This window comes from Typha angustifolia, chromosome 1 (genome assembly GCF_048772165.1).
Source record: "Typha angustifolia cultivar Huaian chromosome 1, ASM4877216v1, whole genome shotgun sequence".
In the NCBI taxonomy this organism is placed as follows: domain Eukaryota; kingdom Viridiplantae; phylum Streptophyta; class Magnoliopsida; order Poales; family Typhaceae; genus Typha; species Typha angustifolia.
The window spans coordinates 3,950,356-3,960,931 of record NC_133239.1 but is presented as its reverse complement, the minus strand read 5'-3'; the positions used below and the strand labels follow the sequence as shown (position 1 = coordinate 3,960,931).

The following is a 10,576-nucleotide window of genomic DNA, read 5'->3' as shown; positions in this document are numbered from 1 at the left end:
TATTATAATGCTATAAGAGTATAATATACTTGGCAGTTGACAATATTCTAAAAATAATAAAGAGTTACACCAACATCTGGATTGAGACCGATTCTTCCGCTCTTGTCAGCATTTTGCAAGGTGGTAAGAAGCTACACTGGTTCTTAACATCCATTATCGACGATATTATTTACATAACTAACAATTATAAAAATTGTAAAATTAGTCACACTTATCGGGAAGCCAATTGAACTGTGGGCTGGCTTGCTAAGCATTATAGAATCTTAGGCTTTGGTTGTATTTGAGATGGGAGATACCCTCTAGAGCTTAGGCATATTTTGGTCTCCGATACTCCGGGAGACATTTGTAACTGTTCAGTTAATCTATAATTTTTTTTTTCTTAAAAAAATAAAAAATAAAAAAAATAAAGAGTGGACAGTATTGTAGTTGTAAATAAAATTACAAATATCCATTTACGTCAAACTAAGAAGAAGACAATAAAACCATATCAATTTTCTTATCCCAACTATAAAAACCAAACATCATTAAAAAATATATATAAATGCTGGCTATGGGGTTCGAACCCATGCGCACTTGAGTGCAGAAGATCTTAAGTCTTCCCCCTTAACCACTCGGGCAAACCAGCAAGTTGTGAAATTACTGATAAAATTATTTTTATCCAGTTAATACTCAAACCCTACTACTAATTCGTGCCGGTGTCTTGGAGCACAAAAATTTCGGCCGTCCCCGCCGTCTTTGCGCTCGAAACTCTCCCCCAATTCTATCTCCTCTCCTAATCGTACGCTGTCCTCCTCTCTTCTCTTCTCCTCCTATTTGAAATTAAAGATCTAAAACCCTTCCACTTGGATTTCTCCTCTCGGTAAACATCTTCCTGCTTTTTTTTCTAGGGTTAGGGTTTCGACCCGATGGCGGAGCACCTGGCCTCGATCTTTGGCACGGAGAAGGATCGCGTCAACTGTCCCTTCTACTTCAAGATTGGTGCTTGCCGCCACGGCGATCGATGCTCTCGTCTGCACACGAAGCCCAGCATCAGCCCCACCCTTTGCCTCTCCAACATGTACCAGAGGCCCGATATGATCACCCCTGGAGTTGACCCCCAGGGCCAGGCTATGGATCCTCGCAAGATCCAGCAGCACTTCGAGGTTATTCTGTTCTTCCTAGCTTTCGACTTGTTTCAAATCGGCTATTGTCCTGGAAAGTTGAGTTCTTTGATGTCCGTGACTTTCCTAACCTTGTTTTCAGAAGAGCTTTCTCGTAAATGATAGAATTATAGCCTTTTCTCGTATTACTGACAATGTTTAGTTATGGATGTTTAGCATTGCTGGTGAATAAGTTGGAGATGTGCCTAGATATATACTTCATATGTTACATGAACAATTCCTTGATTAAATAATATACAAGAATACAGAAGATAACAAGAATTTGCTAACCCCAAGTCACTATACATTAAACTTGTATGTGTGTACACAGGCATGTGCAATATCCTTACTTTTTTGGCATTTCTCCTAGCGGTGTATCATTTCGTATGCATATCTTGTATCCATCTCCATGCTTTATGTGTTTGTTGCCTCTAATCCAGATTAGGATTTTGGACATTTTCTTTTACACTGTAAGGAAGTTTACATTACTTTTAGTAGGTTAGAACTTAGAAGCAAATATATCTGTAAAGTTGATATTTTTTAGAATGCTAAACATTATCAATTGGTTTATTGGAAATGGGATTGTAAAAGAAGAAGATGGGTGGTCTGGGTGTTTTGGACCTCCAGGATATGATTTTGGCCCTTTTGGCAAAGTAGTGATGGAAATTATTAGCTTCTGATAATCAATTCCGGGCTGTTATCATATGTAAAAGATATTACAAAAGGATCATTTAAATTGAAGATCTCAAACAGGGTTTCTCATTTTTGGAGGGGTGTTATGCATACTAGCTCCTATGGTAAAATTAGTTTGATTAAAAGGGTGGTGATGGTACAACTGGGAGGTTTTGGACTGATATTTGGCTGAGAGATTTTTCTCTGGTCATTATGTTTCCTAATTTGTATGCAATTGCTTGGGATGAGGGTTGTTATGTTGACATGTTTGGGATGATGATTGTTGGGTGGTAAAATACATAAGGTTTTTATTTGATGGTTTGCTTTAGGAGGAACGACATGATTCAAATTTTGAGATATGTTAATAAAGCTGACTGATCAGAAGGATGGTGTCAAGTGTAGATTTGGCTCAAGTGAGATTTGCACTGTTATTCCTTTATAATAGAGGCAGGATCTCCAGAGTGATCCCATGGCCATGGAAAATGTGAATTCCTCTTAAGAATAAGGCTTCTCTCTTGGCTTGCTTATAATAAGAGGGTCCTGATATGCTAATAAACTTGACTGTGATCAGAGAGATGGTGCCAAATGGAGATTTGGCTCAAGTGAGATTTTCACTATATGTTTCTTAATAATATAGGTAAGATCTCCCAGGTGATCCCAAGGATATGGAAAATACAAATTCCTCTTAAGAATAAGGCGTCTCTATATGGCTTGCTTATAATAACAGGGTCCTGACTAGAGATAATCTAGCCAGGAGAAATTGGACTGGGGATACTAGCTGTAGTTTTTGCAGTAGAGATGAAACGGCTACTTACCTGTTTCTGAAGTGTAAATATGCTAGAGATGTGTCGATTAAAGCAAAGGAGGTTTGGGGCCAGTTCAAGAATCCTAAGAAACCTGTGGATATTTGGACATTGGGGAAGTGCGGAGGTGTTGCCAAGAATCACAAAATTATTATGGAGGATCTGAATGGCTGATTATTTGTAGTGTATTTGGATTGAAGTAAATAGTGTAGCATTTCAGAAATCTACCTGTAGACAGCCTGTTGACCACTTTCATCACATTAGCAATATGTTTGTGTCATAGGCAGGCTTAGGTGGTGAGGAGACAGAAGAAGGCCAAAACCTAGGTCTTGCTATTGATTTGGTGAATGCTGCATATAGTTATTGTGTTTACCAAAAAAAGTAGATGCAGGGTTACAGTTTCGTAACGGAACATAAGCCATATTTTGGCTTGTTTAATTCCTTTAGGGTCGGGAAAATAAAATATAATGAAATTGACCTAGTTATGATGACATTCTAATAACACTTTCTTGTTACTGTGCTATTACTATATCTTTGTTTGTCGTATACCTTATCACATGTAGTACAAGTGAATATTTTTATTAGCTATAATATCTTTTCAAGAGAACTTTCATAGCTGTAATACAATTTCTTTAGTCTTGATGGCCAGGAATTCTAATTTATAATACAAATTGACTTGCAAATTTTCCAATCTAATTCAAATGTTGACATTTAATTTGTGATCTTACGGCATAAGGAAACAACGTTACATTTAGTATTTATATGCACTTTGATAGAAACAGTGTTTTATTATCATCAGGACTTCTATGAAGATCTATTTGAGGAGCTCAGTAAGTATGGCGAACTTGAGAGCCTGAATATCTGCGACAATCTCGCTGACCATATGGTATTAATTACTATTAAATTCTCAATCTGGCATTCTTCCTTTTCTTCTTGAAATTGTCAATCTTGCTTAGATCTTCATGCCCTTTATGTACAGGTTGGTAATGTATATGTTCAGTTTAGAGAAGAAGAACATGCTGCTAATGCTCTCCGGAATTTGACAGGGCGATTCTATGCAGGTCATTTTCTATGCCGGACTAATTCATAACCTTCCTTTTTCTAATGGGGTTCATTTCATCTGCATTCTAACTATTATAACAGTATTTTTTGTCTTTATCTTTCATTCTTGATTCCTTCTAAACTAAACTTCTTTTTCAGGACGCCCAATTATCGTTGATTTCTCTCCAGTTACTGATTTCCGTGAGGCTACATGTAGGCAGTATGAAGAGAACACTTGTAATCGAGGTGGCTATTGCAATTTCATGCATTTGAAAAAGATTAGCAGGTACGCATTTGCCAGTCCATTTGATACCCAACTTTGATTTATGTTATTGATCTAACCGGAATTTTCTTTTCAATCTCTAGGGAATTGAGGCGGCAACTATTTGGTAGATATCGGCGGAGGCATAGCAGAAGCCGCAGTCCCCAGAGGCACCGCGGTTATGAAGACCGCCCACATGGTGGCCGTGGTTATGGAAGACAACATGATGACAGGGATAGGCATCATGAAGAACGAGGAAGAAGGCCTAGGAGCCGAAGTCCGGGGCATAAGAGGGGTCGTAGCAGAAGCCCTGGAGGGAGAAGGAACAGGAGCCCAGTTAGAGAGGGTAGTGCTGAAAGGAGAGCCAAAATTGAGCAATGGAACAGGGAAAGAGAACAGGCAGAATCTGCTAACAAGAATAATCACTCTGATAACCGGGCTGCTGAACATGATGGACCATACAATGACCAGTCTGAGCAGAATGGAGGAGGATATTAAGAGATGCAAATGACTGCAGGTTAGTCCTTTGTCCTTGAAGTGTTTAATCGTGTCAGTAGAAGAGGGGAAAGAATTTGCAAAAGCCACCTGCTTAAAACTTAGCTTACTGCCCATTTTCCACTGTGCAGGTGGTTGGTATGCAGGTTCAATATCCTGTGCTATTGGAATGTTTTTTAAACTTTCAATGATTTCCTCTGTTTTTGGTACACAGCCTGACTTCGAGTTTGCATTCATTGTGTGCTTCACTCCCATTATACTAATTTCTGTCCAGGATGTGGTCAATCAATGAAAACCATGCTATCTAAGTATGCACTTATAACTTGGTCACAATTTACTTGCTAACTTTCTTTTGTGGAAAGGCCTTTTGATTTGTGCCTGCACGGTTTCCAATTATGGATTAAATTATAAGCACGCAAATTTTAAAATGTTAAATCTGCAGGTTGATGGTGAACAGCTATGAACATTATTGGTTAGAAATTTCACAAATTTTCTCAAATATAGCTAGCATTTACAGTGTAAATAATAGTGTAACTTCATAGTGACTGCTATTTTGCTTGTCACTGGAGACTGCCATTTGGGATTAAGATATGAATTTTGACTACTTCATGCATGCTTGGTTGCGTTATGCTGACACTTTTTACAGTTTATGTACCATGCCTCAAGTGTTGTAAGGCAAGTTTTCTCCTTTTATTTTTGATAGTTTTGCCTCATTATTGCAAAAGGTTCTTACATGTTTACAAGCTTTGCAGGTCCAGGTATCCCTGCGACTATGACCACCTCATTTTCATGCAGCTTACATGGAACTTGTGCAGGTTTGGTGCGCACTTAAATGTATTGATATGACTTGTAGCGTCATGTTACAGCAGAGCCTTCAGTGAGATGACAGGTGGAACGTCAGTACTGCAGGTATCATTAGTCCATGTAAAACTCAAGTGCTGCTGCACTTTTTCGGTTCTTACCAAGTACACTGGTTTTCCTAGGATATCTGTCTAACATTTGTAAGAGCATTTTGCTCATAATCTTGTTGAACAATGGTGTTTGCTGGTATATTTAATCGGTTGGAGACTCTTGCTTGTTGCGACTTGCGGTTGTTTAAGTTCTTATTATTTCTTGGTGGATAGCATATCTGCCTACATTAACGTGTGTGTGTGTGTGTTTTTTTTTTGCTGGAATCTTGTACCTCATTGGCTCCCATAGAACACCTTCCCAATATATTTAGATCAATGCTCTGCAAGCATCAGGTGATTTGTTTATCATCCAGCATAGGCGGAAGCTTTTGGTTGCTTTAGAAGTGCACTGCCTTGTTCACCATGGCCATCTAGCAATGTAGGTTTTATTTCATAGTATAAGTCAGTGGGTCTTCAGTGATCTGTTGAACTAAGTGATGGTTCAAACTTTTCTTTCGGGATCCAAAGCTGACTCCCACGCCCTTAACTTTAATCTCCACAGATAGATATTACTGCCCTTATTCTTATTTGCTGATGCCATAAGCTATGGCCACATAGTTGCAGACTTGCAGCTTTCTTCTTGGGCTTGGAGTGTGAGTTATATCTTAAATGTGGTTATAACTTAGAAGTTAATTATTAGATTAATTATTAGTCAAAGTCACTATTTCTTGAAGACTGTCTGAATGATGTTAACAACTTATTATTTGATACTGGGTTAGATACTCGGTGGGTACAACTCATTTACTGTTCAAAATCTGACCTTTTCTTTGTATCATGGTTCCCTTTTCTTTCAATCTGTACATTTTTAGGTGTAAGAGGGTTGGATTTGGGACCCCTTAAAAGCAGGACAAATTTACTTATACAACCTCACCTCACTACAGACACACACACACACACACACAGAGGGTTGTACATGTCCTCCTTGTAGTCTCAAATAGGAATTTTGAAATGAACTCCAGCCAGGTACATTGCACCTAAGCATTGGCTTTGGCCTTTCCCCTCTATTCATACATCATAATTGGGCAGGCAGCAGCTTTGATGCCCCCCCACCCTGCTTGATTAAGTGGTGAGGACACACAGACCTTTTCAGAAGAAGTCCTGTGAAGCCTTGACAGAAATGCTTGAGGAATCACTGTCCCATGAAACAAGGGACCACTGCAATGGTTGTCTGGACCACACATACTTGCACTCAGATCATGACAGGTGTGACCAGAATCTTATATAAAGATTGGATATTTTGTGGCCTAAACTTTGGTTTAGAAATTCTTTGCACGAGCTTCTGGTGGCATATTTACCAACCATAATTTTATTTATTTATTTATTTATTATTATTTTCTCTCGTTTTCTTCCTTTTGGTACAGGCCAATTATTATGTTTGGACTTTGGGGGGGTTGATTGTGTATGTCATGGTTGAGAAATTATAACAGTAATAGGACTGAGTTCTTCTCCAATTGTAAGAAATCTTCTCCAGCAGTATTAGAGTTGTTGAAGAGGGAACTTCTATGGGAAAGATTTGTTGAAAGTTGATCCATTTGAAGCTACTATGAGTCCGTATATTGATCTTTATAATTTGTTTCGTTTTCTTTAGGGCTGAGTTTCATAGTGGGATGATTATATGAGAAGGCTTGTGGTAACTCGTTTGTTTCACAAAGAAACTTACAATTTAGAGTATTTATTGGTAAATTTTCATAAAATGAGGAGCATGGTTTACAAAGGGCTATTTGTACTAAATATCTCTCGGCTATATATACATCTGGGATATAAATTATGCAGACTCGGTTATAAAAATTTGTACATTTAGCATAAGAAAATAAATATATTTAGTTTTAAGAGTTTCGTCTTGCTATAATGCTATTACCGTAACATAAGGGGTCTTTCGGCAAAATGAAGAAATATTGTGTATCAAGAATAATATTTTTCTTTATAAGATTCACAAAAATGAAGTGTAGAGGATACTTCCCTGAGTCATAGTAAAGTATACATTTCTATATTTATATAACATATGTAACGATAACAATATTTTCACAAGAAATCATCCTTGATAAATGTTTTAAGTCCTAATATTGATGTTCATACCTTTCTTTTTGTTTTCTTTAGAGCAAGTGGAATGATTATATGAAATAAAGGCTTGTGGCAACTTTATTTTTTTCTCTCAATATCAGAATTTTGAGTTCTTTGAGTAAATTTTTCGGAGTATGAGCAACATGTTTTAGGAGGGTTATTTGTCTTAAAAATCTCTTTTAGTTTTTCAAAATAACGATATTGAGTCCTTATGTACGTCTTGGATACAAATTATGCACTTTCTTTATAACAAATTGCGCTTTTAGTATAGAACTAGACGCACATAATTTTAAGAGTCCAATCTTGCTATTAATAAAATCTAATGGCTTATTATGTAAAATGAAGAAAAATAGTGTGTATAAGAAATATTGTTTCTCTATTATGTAAGGTTCAAAAAAATGACTCACAAAAGTGATGGAAGTGCATAAAATACTTAAAAAGAGTCATAATCAAATATACAATTTTATATTTATATAATATACTTATTTAACGATAATGATAACGATATTCTTGTGAGAAATCATCTATGGTAAATGTGTTTCGAGAATCCTATGCTATGCTCACAATTAGCCTATCATTAGCAATGGACTTCTTTTTCCACACACATTCCTTTCATTTTATTGGTGCCACTAGGTTATATTATACTTTTCAACCATAGTAATTTTCGACGATTATGATACTTTGCGGCCAACTATGTTGCACTCATACAAGTCAAACAAAAATTTTTTTCCTAAGAGAAAATGAGGACTACCTCACAATTAAAATCTCATTGAGTCAAACCTTGAAAAAAAGAGGAAAACATAAGATCTCTTGTAGCTATTCAATATTGCCCAACCTTCTCAAGCCACAACCAAATGGAAGATAGATGAAGTGAAACTTAGTTTCCAAATTTCCATCTTGAACAAAACAAGTGTAGTAGTAACTATGCAAGGTGTTGTTCACTGAGAAAAAAAAGAGAGGTCCTCTGATCTATGCAAACCGACCACCTCTTCCATTGGGCACACCCACACTGTTCTCTTTTGATTATTTAGAGCTCGTTTATTATTCCCAACCCAATAGTCTCTTTCTCAGAGATAGTATTCGCCCTAATCTAGAGAGAGAAGAAGACAAGTGGGATGGAAGGCATTGAAACCAAAGCCACTATCAAACACCAAGTGGGATGTACTACTCTCCCTCTCTCCCTCTCTCTCTCTTGTTCACTTATTTTGGCCTGCACTCTTATGTTCCCATCATTAATTTTTCACCCTTTTCCTTTTCTTTTTGGTCTCAGCTTAAAAAAAAAATGAAGCATGATGCAATCCCACCTCATAAATTATATATCCATCATTATATCGCCAATTCCACATGAATATTTCCCATTGATATTCTTTTCTCAAAATAAAATTATAAATAAAATGGCATTGATGTTCCAAACCTGATGCCATTTAGTTTTTGTTTTTTCTAAATCCTAATAACTCTTGATCATCCTAATCAATGTTTATAATTATATCAAGGATGGAGGATATGAAAGCCCTAGCCATTATTCAATTCCTTCTTTTAGGAGACCCCCATATAAATTTTGAGATGACACCTAACTAGATTATTCAATTATCTATGTAAATTATAATAACACGTGTAATATGTTCTAATCTATTCTATTTAACTTGTTTACTAAACAAACACGTTTGTATTGACTTAAATCAGATACTGCGAGATCTAATCTGACTCGAATCCGACCTGATTGCCACCTCTATTAATTATTCTATAAGAATAGTGATACGGCGGGACAAATGATTTGGTAACTCCCACGCCCAATAGGCACATGTTAATAAATAAAGAATATTTTTTAAATAACACTCTATAATTTTATCACCATTAACATACTCTCTTATTTTTTTCCTTATAAATTTTATATCACAAGTTACCTAAATCCAACCATTTTTAAATAGAATTGTATACTAAAGATCACTTCTAAAACTTTTAATTTAGTGGGATGAACTAGGACGAGGTACTAGTGTGGATCAAAGACTAGAAGTTTTTTAAAGGCATCTTAGTAATTTAATAAGTGTAGTTACGAAAACCATAGACCATAGTTAATTATCATTAATCAAAGCTAGAGAGAGAGAGAGAGAGAGAGAGAAAGAGTGTGTGTGTTTTGATGATGTTATTTAAAAATAAAAATAAATGAGAACAAGGCATTGAGTTCATTACAGACACTCCATTAAGCCTCGAGTTGGTTAACCAAAGTTAGGCTAATTGGTATTAACTACGAAAGAGGTGATAAATTAGTAAAGGGATTAATTAGATGGAGTAATTTGGAGTGTGATTAGATGAAAGAAGAAATGGCCGACAAAAGAGGGGGTGGGTGGGGGGGTAGAAACTAGAAAGAAAGGAAGAAAGAAAGAAAGATGCCTACTTAGTTCCCTTTTCACTTTCACCCACACCTCTCAATGCCCTGCAACCTTCTCGCCGCCCCACACGCCACAAAATTAATAACAAACGAAGGGAGAGAGGGAGAGGGAGAGGGAGAGAAGAGAGTAGTAGTAGGAGGCGGAGGAAGTCGGAGGAAAACGTGGACAAATATTTACGCCTCGACCAAACCCACCCCCCCCCCCCCCGCGGTCACGTGACATTTGTTCCCTCGAGATCGGCCCGCCCTGCATACATCTCGTGAGATGATAGTTTTTTTTTGGATTTCTCACTCGAGAGAGAACACTTTCGTTCGGATCGTCTCGTTTCGTTTTCGTTTCGTCTCATCTCATTCCATCTCGGTTCGGTTCGGTGCGGTGCGGTGCGGTGCGGGTACGTGTTGATTGGTAGGACATGGGCTGGTTAAGGCACGGAGATGCTCCTTGTTATATTCTTGCTCCTTTTAATAGAATAATTTCACTTAAAACCCTCAACTATAATTATTTACCGTATACACCTCCGTAATCAAAAGATTCCTTTGAGGAGAGATTTAGAATTATTTTTTTTTCTTCCTCATTCAAAGACTGTTGTTGGGCAAAAAATAATTGAAAGAATATATATAAAAAATACTAAGTTCAAAGGTCTAATTGAAATTATCACACAAATAATATTATTATATTTTTATTTCAACCTTTTATTGTTGTTTAATCTCAAATACCATATTGGGGAACAAAATATTTTACTTTTCGTTTCATTCAATCTGGT

The 10,576-nt window shown here is 36.8% G+C and overlaps 1 protein-coding gene and 1 non-coding gene across 6 annotated transcripts; one reads left to right on the top strand and one right to left on the bottom strand.

Annotated features, from left to right (window-relative positions):
* Positions 1-542: 542 nt before the first annotated feature.
* Positions 543-625, bottom strand: TRNAL-UAA (transfer RNA leucine (anticodon UAA)). The gene has a single exon. It is a non-coding gene; the product is annotated as a tRNA-Leu (tRNA).
* Positions 626-630: 5 nt separating this feature from the next.
* On the top strand, positions 631-5,496 carry LOC140758117 (splicing factor U2af small subunit B-like). Of its 5 annotated transcripts, none has more exons than XM_073094183.1 (7): positions 631-778; positions 888-1,142; positions 3,414-3,500; positions 3,594-3,675; positions 3,815-3,941; positions 4,022-4,434; positions 5,228-5,496. In XM_073094183.1, the coding sequence occupies exons 2-6, from the start codon at positions 906-908 to the stop codon at positions 4,413-4,415; spliced, it is 927 nt and encodes a 308-aa protein (XP_072950284.1). In that variant the 5' UTR covers positions 631-778; positions 888-905; the 3' UTR covers positions 4,416-4,434; positions 5,228-5,496. The 5 variants fall into 5 exon arrangements, with proteins under 5 accessions (XP_072950284.1, XP_072950293.1, XP_072950276.1 ...); XM_073094192.1 differs by having other exon boundaries at positions 5,208-5,496; XM_073094175.1 differs by having other exon boundaries at positions 5,165-5,496.
* The last annotated feature ends 5,080 nt before the right edge of the window (positions 5,497-10,576 follow it).

Excerpts from the sequence above, each read along its gene's own strand:
- LOC140758117 (XM_073094183.1), top strand. The coding sequence starts at position 906 with ATGGCGGAGCACCTGGCCTCGATCTTTGGCACGGAGAAGGATCGCGTC. Across the intron at positions 3,501-3,593 it reads ACAATCTCGCTGACCATATG|GTTGGTAATGTATATGTTCA; the intron begins GTATTAATTACT and ends CTTTATGTACAG. Across the intron at positions 3,676-3,814 it reads GACAGGGCGATTCTATGCAG|GACGCCCAATTATCGTTGAT; the intron begins GTCATTTTCTAT and ends CTTCTTTTTCAG.